This window comes from Manacus candei, unplaced genomic scaffold (assembly GCF_025592945.1).
Source record: "Manacus candei isolate 608988 ecotype Guabito, Panama unplaced genomic scaffold, ASM2559294v1 h1tg000022l, whole genome shotgun sequence".
Taxonomy (NCBI): domain Eukaryota; kingdom Metazoa; phylum Chordata; class Aves; order Passeriformes; family Pipridae; genus Manacus; species Manacus candei.
Genome location: NW_026138070.1, coordinates 864,210 through 880,898, shown reverse-complemented (window position 1 = coordinate 880,898; position 16,689 = coordinate 864,210). Strand labels below are relative to the sequence as shown.

General features: G+C 51.4%; 1 protein-coding gene across 1 annotated transcript in view; it reads right to left on the bottom strand.

The window, feature by feature from the left end:
* The window catches only part of MEGF6 (multiple EGF like domains 6), a 72,905-nt gene that overhangs the window by 51,827 nt on the left and 4,389 nt on the right, over nt 1–16,689 (bottom strand). Inside the window, exons 4-5 of the mRNA XM_051786514.1 lie at nt 13,789–13,898; nt 6,661–6,765 (exon numbers count right to left, since the gene is read on the bottom strand). Coding sequence (XP_051642474.1) covers nt 6,661–6,765; nt 13,789–13,898 — 215 coding nt within the window. The remainder of the gene's footprint in view (nt 1–6,660; nt 6,766–13,788; nt 13,899–16,689) is intronic.

Below are 16,689 nucleotides of genomic sequence, written 5' to 3'. Positions count from 1 at the left end.
AACCCACTGGTGGCCACTGGCGGGGCTGGAGCAGCCGATGCCCTGCACGAGACCAAACCCAGCAGTGCTGACAGTGCCCAGAAAGCTGCAGCATGCCAGGCTTTCCAGGGTTGTGTTCCAGGGTAAATGGAAAGGAAGGCACAAACCATGAGCTCAGAGAGCAGTTCAGGGCCAGCAGCCCCGGCACCTCGCCCGCCAGCCTGAGAGACGCCGGCCCTGGAGAAGGAGCTCCCTCGGCCTCCTGGCACCCCGTGCTGCTCCAGGAGGAGGGGAGCATTTCCAGACCCAGCCCTGGGTTTATTTGCTTGGAGAGGTGGGAAGACAGGCAGTTAATGTACGTTCACATACAGCAAACTAGAAACACCTGTTGGCCTCCAACCCCCTTTTTTTTGGCTGGTTTATGGAGACTGAGGGTCCAACAGGTGCCCCCGTGGCCAGCGGGAACAGCGAGGGGTTCCAGAGGCCCCACAAACATTGGAGCAGGCAAAGGAAAACTGCCTGCACAGTTACAGGCAGCACGTGTGTCTGCAGCCTGGACCACGGGAAAGTGAAGTTCCATAAAATTAAAGCCTGTCTGGGAGGAAACCAGCCACGAGGGGACTGTGGAATGTCACCCCAGAACGACAAGGGCCCGGAGGTGCCTCTGCTGAGGAACATTTGCCATGTGCAGGTGGAAACCAGCCCCAGAGCCATGACAACACAGCTCCAGCCCCAGCACAGCTCAGCTTTGATGGTCCTGGTGGGTCTCCTCTAGCTCAGGATATTCTGTAATTCTATGACAAAGGAGCTGCAGAAGCACAAACTCCCTAAGCTTGTGTTTTCATCCTAGTGTTGCTGACACAGGAGGATTCCCACTTTCCAAGATAACATTTTTCATTTGGATTTTGTAACACACTGAGCAGTAAAAAGCGACCGTAGCAAAATCCTCTGCTGGCTGGTACCACCCTGGATTTCTTTGTGGGGGTTGTCAGAGGGAGATTTTCCTCCTTCTCCACTATCAAACAACCTATTTTGGCTCGAGGCTGCCCAGAACATCAAACTCCAGCCCAAGGGAAAAACTCCATTGCACAACAGGAATGCACACGCACTGGAACTTGGATCAAGGATGTATGGAAAGTGTCCTCCCTTTCTCACATAGCTCTCATTGATTAAACCTCTGGAGAGGGAATCCTCTGAGCATCTTCCCAGAAAAAAAAAATATTTGTAATGACTGGAATCTCAACATATGTTTGTTTCCTGGATTATTACACCAATTACACTGGAGTGCTGGGTCCAGGAGAGGAAACAGACTCAAACACAACAAACAAGGCAAAAATTAAAGGAAAACCTGTTGCTGAGGTGAAGAAAAGGCATTTCAAAGGCTGCTTGAAAGATGTTATCACCTGCTAGAGAACACGGCTTGGAAATGATGCCTTGGAGAAGGCAGCACTTAACGAACTAAAAATGTTTTCTCCAACCTTTCCAAACCCAGAAACGGAAAGCAAAACATACCAATGATTTAGTACAGACCAGGCTGTGTGTTTAAGCATAAATTAATTCTAGAAATCCCAGGCAGCTTTGCAGCAATCTTATTGTTCCTGCTTTGGTCCTCACTCCTCTCTCACTCACCAAACCACCTCTTTGGGCTGGAATCTGTCCCTTGTGCCCATGGCCAGGGTGGCTCCCACACCACTGATTTTCAGCAGATCCTCAGAAAACAACAGAAGATTCGGTGAATGTTTGGACTTGATGATCTTAGTGGTCTTTTCCAGCCCAAAGGGTTTGAGGATTCAATCACAGTCAGAGAGTTAAGCTGCCCCGTGTCATTTCTCTTATGGGAATCCACTGAAGTCCTTAAGAGTTAAGCCTCTTTCACCCATGATCATGTTCTCTCTCATTTCAAGAAACCTGCAATTGGTGAGGAATTGTGAGGCTGGGATGTCCCTTGGCTACCTGACCAGGGGATGGGCTCACCCTCTCCAGAAACAATCCAAGAATTCAGCATTAATTGAGTTTACTTGGCATTCATGTATCAAATCCTTCTTATTACCAATTACACAACGGGATCCCCAGTGGTGCATTGTTAGGCTGGAGTGCTTTGCATTGCTTGGAAAACAATCCCTTCCCCTCTCTAACTGTCCCTGGACTCACCTCCATGCTCACAGCCTGGCTTTCACCAGATGGTTTTCGGGAAGAAAACACCCCGGGCAGGTTTCGCCGCCCCCAAAGCCGCAAAGCCCCGGGACCCCGCGCTCAGCTCTGCAAGTCGGGGGGGTTTTCCAGCCACAAGCCCTGCTAATTGGTCACAGCTGGCTGCAAACCTGCACAGAAATCCTCCCAGGAGACTAGAGCCGGGGCTGACACCGGCCATGGGACCGGCACTGCCGGGACGGAGGAGGTGACGCGGGAGGTGCCGAGGGGGGTCAGTCCTCACCGAAGGGAATGCAGCGCTTTGAAGAGGCCATCCAGCACCTCACATGACTTGGCCCGAGGTACCAATCCCCCAAAACAAAGTGGGGATTTTCTCTTCTCCAGGTGGCACAACAAGCCATTTCCTTCCAGGTTTTCTTTACCCTCAACACATCTTAGTGTGACGAACAGCAAAGATCCACGTGGATGTTTCAAACCAGTGCAATGTCAGTGAGAAGATTCCTCTTTTCCTTACTTGCCAAAACCTAAGCAGAGGGCTACAACTCATCCAAAGGACTTGAGCCATATATTTTCTTTCACCCAATATAATAATCTCTTTTAAATGATCACGAAATCCTTAATTCTTGAGTTCAACCCAAGGAAAGCTGGAAAAGAACAAAGCCAGCCGTATTTCAAATCCACTGAAGCCCTTCAGCTTTGAGTCTGTTTCACCCCTTATCGTGTTCCTTTAAACAAATGGTCAGCAGCGTTTCTGCCTCTGCACAAGCTCCATCACTCACCCACGGAGCTGGACAACTTTATATGTGAGGGTGCACATCCAAAAGGCTGTTTGCTGGACTCCAGTTCACCTTCAGAAAACAAATCACGTGAACTGTGAAGTTGCTTGTGGAGTAATTGCCCTGCAGTTACATCCAGGTGGGAGACTGGAGACGGTGCCATGTTTGATGAACGTCTCAGTGAGGGACACTCGACCCTGAGTTCCCCCCAGACACGAGCCCCAGGAAACTTCTTCTGCAGCCACAGCCCCAGCTGTTCCCCCAGCCCCAGCACATTTTCTCTTTCCTTCCACGCTCTCTTCACAAAAGGTGTTTTTTTAACTGAATAAGCCCCTCCATCGCCTTGGCTGGTTTCCTCTCACGGGCCTTTTCAAAGAGCTCGGCGCTACCTGTTTGCCAGCTATTAAATCCCGAGCGCTTGGCTGATGGACAAGCCGATAGCACAGGACACGGCCCAGCTCTGCACAAACCGCCCTTGTTCCACCGCCTTCCTGAGCCAAAACGCAAGAAAATCCCAGCAGGAATCTCCTCTGGCCTCGGGCTCCTCTCCCCTCCCAGCAGAAGGCTAACCTTGTGAATCAGGAGGCTGCTTATAAATAAAAGTATTCAGACTTCTTGGCTGTTGGGGAAGTGCTCTGCTTAATTTAGCCCTGGTATTATGGACGGTGGATTCTCTCCAATGAACTGACAGCTGAAGAACAATTGCGGTGATTTAATTCCACAAATGGATTTTAAATTGGCCTCATGAACTGCAAACCCAGGAAACATCGGACACAGTATCTCACTACCATCACTCTGAAGTCAGCACTGGGGTCCCCTTGGACTGGGCAAGTCACCCAAGTCCAAACAAGGGCTGTCACACATGTGTCTCCATCTCAGAAAGAACACCTCGCTTCTGGACCCAAGAAAAGGCTACAGGTGCTTTCCTTTGCTTCCAGAGTCTAAACCCTTCCCATTTTGACTTCCAATGCCTTTGAGTGTTTCACAGTCCCACGTTTCTCCAGGACAATTGCCTCCAGCAAACCCCTCTCTCCCAGCCCTAACACACCCAGAGGCTTCCAGCTGCACAGCTCGGGGAGGTTCTCGGGAGAAATCGGGTCATTAGTCAGTCAAACAACGCCGAGGGCTCGACAAACGCTGTGTAAATGAGGGCAGTGCTGTAAAAGAGACAATAACGGTCCCCTGAAGCGGCGGGTGACAAAGCCATCTCAGCTGGCCCAGAGCACAGACACTAATCACAGCCCTGCCTGCTGACCTCCCCTTTGTGCCAAGCTAGAGGAGATCTGGGCTGGCCGATGCTTCAAAACCCAGACGGGCTAATTAGGAAGGGTCCTGCCCCCCCCCGGCACGGCACAGTTCCCACATCAGAGCCCCCAGAGCCTGAGTGTTGCTGAAACATCCCCTCTGCTGGGAAGCTTCCAGTGAGCGAACGGTGAAGCCGAGCAGCTGATTTGCAGCACGAGATGCAAACAACAACCACCTTCACACCCCCTGTCCCCAGCCAGGCGGTCACTGCCACCCCCCACACACAGACCTCGCTCTGCTGCGCTCACCCGGGTCCAGCGGGTCCACCAACACCGGACCTCGGAGCGCTGGGTGGTCCCAGGATCCCCGGGAAGGCCGGGCAGGCTTGGAGCAGAGCCCAGGTTCCCCAGCACCCCCTCCCTCCCAGCAACAAGCCTGCACAGAGAGGTCATTTACGTCCAAGCTCCCAGAAGGGAGCTCCTAAAAGGAGCCTCAGCCCAAACTCCATTTGCAACCCTTTGATCTACCAGGGGTGGAAGATAACAAAGGAGTTCGGACAACTCTGCTGCTTCCTCGGCTCAGGAACAGTCCCTGTGGTCACAGTAACATTGCCCAGCTCAAACTCTGCTCCATTGTGCTGCAAAGCAAAGCCCACCTGATGGCAGGTGGGCAAGGAGAGGGGATCAGTCTCTCCTGACAGCACCTGACAGGATCAAAAAGCCACCGAGACGCAGGAGGGAACAGAACAGGCGATGAAACCTGGACGGGTACACACGATGGGCCACAGACCTTCCTGCAGGAGCTTGTGCGGCCCCATCCAGGGCTCTGCCTTCACAATGAGGTGATTTAACACAGAGGGTGCACGACTGTTATCCCTGTCAGCAGCTCAGGAGGCCAGGAAGGACAGCATCACACCCCAGCGATGGGGAACCGCCGGCTGCCCAGCCAGGGTAAACACGGGGCTGCTGCTGCTCGGGGCTGGCCAGCAAAAACATCCCATGCTGAAAGGTCTGATAGGAGCCTGGCCAGGACAGGGAGCGTCCTGCCCCTAAGGCAAACACATTTGTGTTTCTTTCCACAAAAGAAAAAGCGATACTATTCGGATCAGACTCGGGTTTCTTGAAGACAAACGACACCACGGAACGTGGCTGTGGAGCAGCTTTGCTCACACAGGTATTTTCATGTTCTTTTCACCAAACAGCCTCAACCTGCTCACATCCAGAGTCACTCCAGTGCTCCACAACTCCATCCTGGGGAGCTATTTCTCAAGGAGGTTCCATAATCTCAAATACCAGCATAGTTCCTTTGATAAGTGACAGATGAGGAAAGAATGAACCACTGATGAGGTGTCCTCCCTCCAAGCAGCCTCCAGCCTCCCATCCTGTCACAAAAATCCAGCACAAATGTTGGCTAGTGAGCACCAAAGTCACAGAGTGCTTTCAAAAGTGCAAGAGATTATGAGAATCCAGACATTTGTCAGAAAAAAAGTATTTACCAAGTAGAATCATTGACAGGGGTCAGTAAGAAATGAAGATGAAGGGAAGGACGAGTTTATGGCTGGGATCTTCCTGTATCCTCACCTTTCTGCCCTTGGTTCTGGTTACTTTGGGATTGAGGAGGCTCAGGTTTTGATAAAATGCTTCTCTCCAGCCCTCATTGGTGGGAAAAGAGCAGCTCCCAGGACTGCTCCAAGTCAGCTCCCCTACCTTCCCATGCCTACCTCTGGTTCCAAAGGAGGATGGAACTGCAGGTCTTGGGAGGAACAGATGGTAAAGATGGATGGTAAAGAAAAAAGTCTTACTATTTAATTTGCTGCTATAAATCAGCATCACCCAAAGATGATGTGAGCAATCACTACTGCTCTGTGCCCTGCAGACTCAGAGGGAGGAGGGGGGACAACCGTGTCTCCCTGCAGCCTGAGGCTCGTGTTCTCCAACCATTAACACAGCACAGGGAACCTCCCAGCTCTTGGGGGTTGTTTGCTATAGAACATCATGTTCCCAAAACAGAACATCTGTGATTTACCAAACATAGGAAACTCAGTAACATTCAAGAGGGAGTTTGTATATTACACGAAAGTTAATTAAATAAAGTTTAGCAGCCCCAAAACACAGCCTGGCCAAAGACACAACAACGTTCCTTCCCAAGGTGGCAGCTCATTGCCACACTGCCCCGGGCCCAGCTTCATTCCACAGGCTGTGACCCCAGGGTTCCTTTGTTTGACCCAACTTTAATCAGCTTCCTTCTCCGATTCCAGCAGATCCCGCTGCGGATGGCAGCCAGGAATAAAGGCCATTGTACAGCGCGGGGCTGCGTCTCACAGCAAGTCATGATAAGCATTTCCTTTCCAAACATCCAAGCTCCCCAAACACTACAAAAGCCAAGAGCAGATTATTGGCATTTTGCAGATAAAACAATGGCTAAGATAAGACATAAATAAATCAGGGCATCCCTCGCTCTTTATCCTCTCCACTTCCAAACCGGAGGAAGAAGCTGCAAGGCTGCTTACCGTGCTGGCAGCGAGGTCCCTGGAAGCCAGAGGAGCAGTGACAGAGCTGTGAGGATCCCTCTCGGCAGCTTCCACCATTGAGACAAACCCTGTAACCACAGGCAGCTGCAAGGAGGAGGGAGAGGATGATTCCAGCACCCACCGGCAGAAGGGCACGTGCACCAACAAACACCCATCGCTGGTGACGTGCCCACAGCCCCAGAGAACAGCTGAACAGTCATAAAACCACTGCTGAACCTGTTTGGGAAGCTTCTTGGTTGACAGTGCAATACTCAATGCACAAAGTCTCCAAACGCAGGAGGAAGGGAAGTCCCTCAGGGAATGTCTCAGGGCTTTTCCTGGAGCGTGGCTAAGTGAGGACCCACAGGAAAACATCGGAAGGGCTCTCGGTGAAACGACGGTTTTCCAGCCAACACGTGGGTAAAACAGCCAGAAAATGACTCGTGCTGAATCACAGCAGATCTTGTGGCAACAAATACAAGTTACTTATTTTGCAATTGGAGGGATCTTCCCAGAAGAAACCCCCAGGAGCTGCTCCCACCTCTCGGCCGGGCTCTCCCGGAGCGCTGGAGACCCCAACGCGGTGTCACCTTCGGGCGGCCCGGAGGGTGACATGGAGCTAAACTGCAAGTAAGCCTGAGCAGCCACGTTTCTCTGTTCTCACCCAGCGGAGTGTAAAATGGACACAGAGACAGAGAATGCTCAATTAGGCTTCTGAAATCCACCTTTCCAAATCATCTACATAAATCCACAAGCAAGGTTATGTTTTATCCAGGGAAACTCGTGTTTCTCATAACTCATGAAACGCAGCCCGTGGGTTATATTTCCCACTGGGAAAGGCTGATGTCAAAAGGAGGAACGTTGTGAGCAGGGATGCTGTCACGTGTGTGGTGCTTTGTCGGAGGGTAAGGACGCAGAACAAGCACCCATCTTCCTTTTAAATCCATTTAAAGATTCGGACAATGAAATTTTCTCTCTGTTCACTGATCTGGACATAGCTGCACTGCCAGCCAACTTCTCTTTTCATCCTTTCTCCCACACCTGCTCTTCTCCTTTCCCTTTTCACTGAACAAGCTGTAACAAACTCCAAGAGTGATGGGAGTGTTGGAATACATCTCACAAAAGCTGTGGCAAACTGGATAACATGGAGCAAAGAGCGTCACCTGATGACACAGGGCAAGACACACAGTGCTGGTACCTGGTGCAGCAGCTCCCCCCCAGCTCCCTGTTCAGCCCAGGGCTAAGAGAAGCCATGGGGACCAATTCATTCCAGCTGATGCATCCCAGGAAGGAACACACTGCAGTCACCAGTGGTGCCAGGATCGCTGGTGCTCAGGGCCATGGGGTCATTACCAACCGAATGTACAAAGCTGTGATTAAATTACAACCCCTTGCATGATATGGGACCACCTGGAAACAATTCCAGGCTTGCTGGGCCGAGGGTCCCACAGGCACACTGGCTGTGCTGGCTGCAGCTTCTCCCTCCTCTTTTGCAAGTCGGGAGCCCCCCTGGCTTCTCTTCCCATTCCAGCTAAAGCTGTAAGTAATTAGTGACAGAAAAAGCAGGTCTGTGATTACACATTTCATTTTGTGTCATTATAACTGGCACCCCGCACGGCCTTCAAAAATGGCTCCAAAATTCTTGGCACAAAGTACCCCACGCCGGCTCCAAAACACTAATTGTGCACTCAGAGAAAAAGGGATCACAGATGGAAACAAGAGCAAGGACGGGGCTGTGGGGTTTGGGCACGTTGGCAGGACGGCTCGTGCACACCAGGAGATAAATCTGCAAAGTTATCAGTTGGCAAAGATAACTCAGAACTTTAAGGCATCCACAGGAAACCCAAGCTGGGAAAGGGCAGGGATTACCTTCACAAAAGGAACCCAAAGCTGGTGGGTGTCAACTTGTCACGCCTGAAAAATCAGTTCCAGCCTCCTGTACATGGAAATGCAATAACCACAGTCCTGAGTTCCCACTATTCTCCTCCCACCATTGAATCCCCCATGCATCAAATATTGGCTCTGTTTTTTCCTACAGGAACACAATTGACTTCCTAATTTCTCCTCTGTGCTAAATCCTGCTCCTGGCTCACACAATGCCCTCCACCAAGCCTGTGCTGGTTGAGGAGGTCGTGTGCTTGAGGAGGTTTTGTGATCAGGGATATTTTGTGAAGGTTTGGATGTGAATGTGACTGTGCCATTCTCCAAATGTGCATGTTTTCCTCAAAACACACTCTTCTTGCCAGACAGAGCTACATATCCGTTTCAAGGACCTTTGCTCTATCACTTCTCCTCAGCCCAGCTGTCAGAGCACCCTGGGGTCAGGCACAGCCACGGGCACAGGAGCTCCCTGTGGATCCCCCAGCTCCAGCTCGTTCCAAGTCCCCCTCTCACCGAGAGCCAAACTCCCCAAACTTTGCACCTCTGATGCACTGGAGCTGAACCACTCGAGCCGCAGCCTTGGCTCTTTTAAGGACCTGATAATTTTTCAAATCCCCCCTGCAAAAGAGAAGATTATTTATAACACAAAGGTAGCATTGAAGCCCAAACACTCATCTCCCTGAAATAATGAATCGGTGATGAAACGCTACCTCACAAAGCCAGTTATCTTCTCATCTAACGCTTTTCATGGCCACGTCTCCCTGGGGACTGCAGTGATCCCGTATCAGTCCCGTGCTGGCAGAGCTCTGGAGCTTGGGAACTCTCTGCCAAGCGTCCTGCTCAGCCGAGCTGTGACACCTGCACTGCCAACACTTCCCTGCACGGCGGGGCAGGAACAACTTCCCATCTCCAGCTGTGTGCTGAGGTGTTCTGGGGCTGCAGCCTCCAGGTTTTCCCAGCTCTAGTCATGGCAGAAGGACTTGTCTTCTCTTTCAGTCCTTTCCTTCAGGCCTCATCACCATAAGACAGAATGGACTGTGTGGTTAAACTGCAGAGCGGTTTGTTTTTTTTTTTCTCCCCAGATTCTTCGCCTTAATCACCTAAAAAAGAGACTTTTGAGGGGGTCCCAGCAAAGCCCAGCCTGGACCCAGAGTGCACGACTCGCCAGCAGCTCAGCGAGACCCGAAGCACAACAATGGAAAATATTAGAAGCAGTTTCAGCGACACAAATCAGGGGTTAGAAGACAGGGGTGTTATTCTTGGCAGTGCCCCAGATTTCCTGAATGAGCCGGACAATCCCCTGCTCTGTGCTTCAGGCTGGCACATTCCGAGTGGAAATCATAATAACCTACTTCCCAGCCCGGGGGGGGGGGGGCTGTGGCTCTCCCCCTCTGTGCCCCCCAGGCCTCCTGCAAATGAGCTCCTAATTCAGAGCGACAGAGTTTAATGCAATGAAATTTGGGAAAAGGGCAACGACACTGTTCGGGGAAACAGGAAAGAAAGGATAAATTACAGAAAGCACCACTGCCTTCTGCTCAAAGGCCAGGGAATGTCCCTAGCAAGGATTTAGTGAGGCGGGATTCTTGGGAAGTCGGAGACATTAGACTGATTTGAAAGGAGGAGTGAAGGAGAAAAGCATTTCTGCATACCTGCAGTGCCTGGACTCCCCGAGGTACAACCCCCCGTGGGCAGAGATGGGCTGGTGAGTTCCCCAGGGGAGCACGTGGGGGACCTTGAACCAAGGCTGGGCTGGATGGAGGCGAGGGGTTCAGAAGTTCAGTCCCAGCACTCCCAGCTGCACTCCCAGCCCCAGCAGCAGCCCCTGTTCCCTGCAGGAGTGCGTGGTCAGGGCAGAGCCCTGCCCCTCCTGCACAGCTCACAGACCACCACACTGCAACCATGGCCAGGTCACCTCCACCAAATCCACAATGGTCTCCCCTTCAGCCCCTGCCCAGCTCTCCTGGGAACCCTCCTGCCTCTCCAGGTCCCCTCTGGAGGTGGCAGGGGCTGGCCCAGAGCTCAGGCACTGCCTGGGGCTGAACTCCAGCTCCTCCACACACATCAGCAGTTACAGACTCAGGGGGACTCTTCTCAACATCTTGAGCTGAAAGTGGAGATCACAGGGATTACCAGACACACAGCCCCCTCGTCCTAATCACCGAGAGCTTTACCTGTGTTATTTAACCCAGGTGGAATTTAAGTAGCATCTCAGAGGCCACTTGAAACCAAGCAGCTTAATCTGAAAGGTAAACTATCAGCAATCAGGCAGGGAAAGAACCTGATGCCATCCTAAAAATGCAAAGGGTGCCTTGACTTCTGACCTTCCTCATTCCCAAACAGATGAATGCTCCAGGACAGAGGGCAATGGAAGGCAACAAGCCCTCACCCTTCTGCTACCAGCAGAAGAGACAGGACAAAACACAGAACTCAGCCAGACTGGGGGCCTTTGTGAGATTTGTTTCTGTGAATTTTTCCATCTCTTTCCAAGCCATCTGCTCCCAGCAGAGCCCACACCCCCCCCCAGTACTGCCCTCACAGCTCCACACTGGCCATTGCCTGACCTGTAAGTGCTTAGAGACTTAAACCTGCACGTGAGGAAGAGAAAGGCACCCTGGTTTTGCTACAGCCTCCAACCTAGGCTGAGTACACCCAGTGTTTGTTCCCTTCTTCCAGGCACTGGGGTAGCTCTGAGAGCCCAAACAACTCGCCTGAGCTGGTACCCACGAGGGTGCTGGGATTCCCATCTCACAAAGGTATTTAACACCCCCTCAGTGTCAGACACTGTCATGTTGCACATGAGCCTGCAGTGCTGAAAATTTCCCCTCACATGGGTTGGGTTTTTTTATTTTTAAGGAAAGTTGGTGACCAGCCCAGCATTTGGAGCAAAGAGAGCCCTGCAGTGAGGAGATGCTGAAGAGCAAGATAAGATGTCCTCACTGGAAAGATTCCACTGCATGGTGGCAACAGCTCTAATTAAACTGTCAGCAGTGATGCCCTTCCCCTCCTCAGCACTCCTGGAACACGACCAGTGATCTCTGGAGGCAGATAGGAAGGGCCACAAATCCCACTGACATGTTTTGGCACAATAGCTTTGTGGCATTCAGCAGAGCCACAGCAGCAAGTGCAGGCTGACTCCAGGCACACAAACCAGAAAATCCTGTGTCGTACAGAGCGCCCTGGCCCTGTGCCCCTGCCTCAGCACCTCACCAATATTTACTGACAGTCCCCTGACAGACCTTCCCACACCCTCCCCTGCTCCAGGAGAACATGTTTGTGCCAAGGCCAGAGCCACCAGCAGGAAAAGTCATCACAGCCCTGCAAACCAAGAGCCAGGAGCTCCCTGGGACGAGGGTTTAGTTACACAGAGCCCAGACACGTTTCCCAGGACAGTCTGTGGGTCAGGACAGAAATCCCAGCTTGGGGCACCAGCCACCCCACCAGGGCCAGGCAGAGCTGTCCTGGTTTGATCCACTCCAAGCCCCCCAGCAGCTCAGCAGCCATTCCTGCAGAACTTTTTGAGCTGGTGTCACTCTGCCTTTGGGGTTGACTGTCCCTTTCCTCTTTACTGCAGCCCAGCCCAGGAGAACCATTCCCAGCCCAAATGATGAGAAGGATGAGTTCAGAGCGTGCCCTGAGCAGCTTTATTTCCTTTTCTCTGCTTCCTTCCTGCATGGAATTACTCACTTCCTTGGCAGAAAAAATCATTACAGAAGGTGCTTTTCTGAGTTCAGCTGAGGTTATTATCTGCTCACTGACAGGGAGTTATAAGGCACCCCTGGAGCTTCCTCTGCCCAGTGCACTGCTCTCCTTTGCTCCAGGCTTTGGAATAGGAAGAATAAAGACTGGTTGCTTGACACACCTTTTTTTCCCTTTTTTTTGTAAACCTTTGGTTCAAGCATCAAAGCACAGGGAAGGTACAGATGGCCTCTGCACAGAACAAAAGGCAACCAGCTGTGGGAGACATTTTCCTGTATTGGAGGTCAATCCCAATGCCCATGGCTGGCTCTCATTCCCCTGATGGCAGTGCAGGTCAGATCCCAAATGCTTTGCTGGTTCTCCAACCTATCACTTAGATCTAAAGTTGCCCTTCTGTAGGGGGGGTAGAGAACACCTCCAAAGTCTAAATCAGAGAAGAATTAGGCACCAAGGCAGAGAACTCATCCCACAGCACCGGGAGCTTGTGTGGCTCTGCAGGGGGGTGACATTTGGTTCTACACATAAGCTCAGACAAACCTTTGCTCGACTCAAGGGAAGGGTTTTCTTTGCTCTCCACATCTCAAAAGCACAGTTTGCAGTTAAATGGCTCCCAGCTGGATGTGGCCCCAGGGTCTGGGAGCAGCAGAGCAGCTGCCTCCTGTGTCAGGCAGGGAAGTCTGGAGGGGAATGGGGAATGTGGGGCCCATGGGGACAAAACTGCCTCTGTCTCCTGCAACAACAGCATAAAATCATCTTATAGACTAATATTTGCACATCCCCAGCCCAACTCATGTGCAAATCTGAATAGATATCACAGCTTCCCACACAGCTGGGATGGAGACACTTCCATGCCTGCTTGGCAGAGAATTGCACTAGAAGAGAGCAGGAATCCAGCCACAGGATCCCAAAGTCTCAAGTTCTGGGTCTCCGCTCCAGACCCGACAAGTGCCACCCCCCCCATGGCTGTGTGCTCTCTCCCCTGAGGCTGATGCTGCAACATCCCTTGCTGGATCCCACCGTCCTGACCCCAGGATTGCCCTTTGGATATGGGAGGAAGCAGGTATGGGGTGGATGCAGAGATCCAAAACCTCTCACAGGGGCAGCTCAAACTCAGTCAGTCTTAAAACAACAGACCCAGCCCCCAACACACACACACCTTCCCACAGGAGTTTCCAGAGTTTCTGCCAGTTTGAAACACCAGTTGGGGCTTGATTTTAAACATTTAGTAGCATTTGGCAAGTGGATAAATGACTGGGACCCTGAAACCCTCTCACGCTGCAACGTGGAAATTCTCCAAAAACAGAAAGCAACACACGGCGCTTCCCGGGAAGCCAGAGCAGAATCCTTCTGATGCACAGGTAAAGGAAATAAAAATAATGATAATAACAATATTAATAATTTTTAAAAAAAAGGATTAAAAAAGGCAAAACAAAACCTCCCCACCAGTTCTCTTTAAAGACATTTAAAGACACTTTTACTGCAGGCCCAGGAATTGGAGCGAGCACCCTCAGCCAGAAGCAGAGACTCTGCCGTGAGCAGCGCGACACTTACGGTGCAGACACCCGTCCTCCCCGGCCAGCTGGGACCACCCCGGGCAGCACCTGTACGTGGTGTGGGATCTCAGCTGGTACAGCTGCCTGTAGCCTGTGTAGTACAGCACCCTGGAACACAACAGAGAGAAACCCAGCAGGGTCAGCTCCTGCTGCACAAGGAACTGTGAAAACAGAGCTGGTTACTCTAAATGTGGAGGCAAAGACAACGAGGAACTGTGTTTAAAACGTGCTGATATTGTTTTCCACCTGGTCTGGCAACGATCACTGATGCTAAGAAAATACTCCTAATTTACTCTAATTGGGAACACGAGAGATGAGCGCCCAGGTCCCCATAACACCCTGGATTCTCTTCTTCTCCTCGAAGCTATTTCACAGCTCTGAGATCCCCCTCTTCCCTTCACAAAGGAAATGTAAATTTTAAGAACAACAGGTATTTCAGCTTTAGTGAGCAGGAGCAGGTGTCTCCAAGGGTCTGGTGAGCTAAAAAATCACCAGAATCCTGATGGCAACACCAAGCTCCTCCAAAAGCTGTGTTGTACACAGCAAGGCTCCACAGCTCGGCAGGGGATGCTGAGGATCCCTTTAACTACTCCAAGTAGTTCCCTCCAGGGTGGGAGCTGAGGGAGTAAAGCAGGGACTCATCTGAAGTGTAAATAAATAAAAGTGACACGTTTTTTCCCGGAAATTTGATGTTGTGTGTTTGTGAGAATTGAAACACAGATAAAACTTCTGAAGCTGATTTTTGCAAGGCTCCGTTGGCAGAACATGAAACTGCTCCACCAAAGCAAGTCAGGCAAACAACAACAAATATTTGGCACAGCAGATGTGTTGTGCATGTCCACTGAAAATATTTATCCTAACTCAGTCGAGTTGTTTGATTTCATCTGAATGTCTTTCTACAAAAAAAACCCAAGTAACGGTGAACCATTAATTCCCAGGAAGGAAACCTTTGGACTCCTCTGTGCCAATCAGCACGTGGAAGAACAGCTGAGAAAAATAAGAGCAGATTCCAATATTTTTTTTTGTATGAGCTGTTAGCACATTATGAAGGAAATAGCTGTGTTCCAGAAGAAGCTGAGAAAGCAATTTACAGGCACCAGGCTCCGATGCATCAGGATCCTCCTGGTACCAGGAGCTCTGTCCAGCCCAGCCTGGGGAGGACAGGGGGCTGTGGAAGGAGAAGGGTAGATGGTGGGTGCAGGGTGGTGTGAACATAACAAGGAGGCTCAGAAATGGGGAGGAAAAGGTAGAAATAGTGAGGTAGGACAGCTCAGGGCTGATCCCGGGCTCCCTGTGCCCCCGCAGCCCCTGGGCAGTGTCACCCCCACACGCCCAGGCGGCTCCATTGGACACTTCAGACCCTTCCACCAGTGCAGGGTTCTCAGGAAAGGCAAATATTGTGACAGCCTCGGTGCCTGTGGGTATCTGGGTGCTGCAGACGGGAAAGAGTCACACAGGAGATACTTTATCTTCAGAGTTTCTGTTTTCTTTTGTGTTCTAAGGAGCCCCTGGCACAGAAAATGTGGAATGAGCCAGAACTAATGGAACCCAGGAAATCCTGCTGTGTCCTGCTGCTGGAAAATCCCCTTCCAGCCCCTCTGGGGTATCACTGTCACTCCTCCAGGTTTGGTTACGGAGCTCTGAGCAAAGCTACCTGCTGTCATCACTCATTGGGAAGCTGCACACCGGGAGCAAACCCATCCCTTCCCCGGGAAGGTGGAGCAGAGCAGGCTGAGGATGCTCCGCTCGGCTGCCATGGAGCGGGTGCTGGTTTTCCCAGTCACCTCCAGGAACTCAAAGGTACCGAGGCCGATTTCAGGCCAGATCCTGAAGCTGTGAATGCACTTCCTGAGCCTCGTGCTTCCAGAGCCAGGTCCAACTGGAGCAGCTCCAGAGGGTGAGACGGAGGCTCCCCAGAGTCCCCGTGAGCGCCACTGCCCGCGAGTGCTCGGCACAGGGGAGCTTGGCAGGAGAGCTCCCAGCTATTGGAACAGGTTTGCTGCAGTGGGAACTCCCAGAGGTTTAGAGTGAGGGGACCTGGGACAAAATGCCACCTGAGGAACGTTCTGCTCTCACAGCTCCTGGGGTGAAATATCTCACAGGCTTCTCCTCTGCGTTTTCATCAGGAACAGAGTTTTAGCACTGGGCTGTTCTGATATTTAGAATGCAGCAGAACAGAAAGTTATTTCATTTCAGTCTCTTGATTTATGATGTCAAAACCATCCATTAAAGAGCTGAAGGGACAGCTGGGGCTGAAGGGTTCCCAGCCTTTGAAGTAGAAGCAGACAGGGCACCCATCCTTTCAAAGCCTTCCCTTAAAACACAGCCAAAAACCAGACTCTGTTTGCTCCTTTGTTACCAGGACACGGATCTCATCGCCAGGGTAATTACTGGCAATTACAGGTTAGGAGGAATTCCTAAAGTCAAGACTTAAAAGCTGTCTCGAGTCCAAGATGTTTCTTTGAGATGACAACTATCATTATTCTGTAAAGGCTCGTAGGTGCCTAATGAGGCCGGAAAAGCAGGTGGAGGACGGAAGCAGCTTGGGCATGTTGTAGTTTGGCTGCTGGGTAGGTAAGAAAAGTGCAGTATTTGCACTGTCACATGTGTTCAGAGCCCTCCTTCCTCAGGCCCTCCTGCCTGGGCTCCCAACTCTGGACAGCTGGAACTCAAGGGATACTACGAGTACATTCAAACTCTGTGCTCGCCCGTGCCAGTCCAACTCCACTGAGCTCTACACTCTTCTCACGTGGGCCTGAGCATGGTCCAGCTCACGGAGTGAAAGGAAGGTGGTGATGCTGCAGCAAATCCTGCTGAGTGCCACCCCACCAGTCCCTGTCCTCCACCCCATTGCCAGCACCACAGCCACACTTACAGTTATTTTTAGACAAGAGCCCTC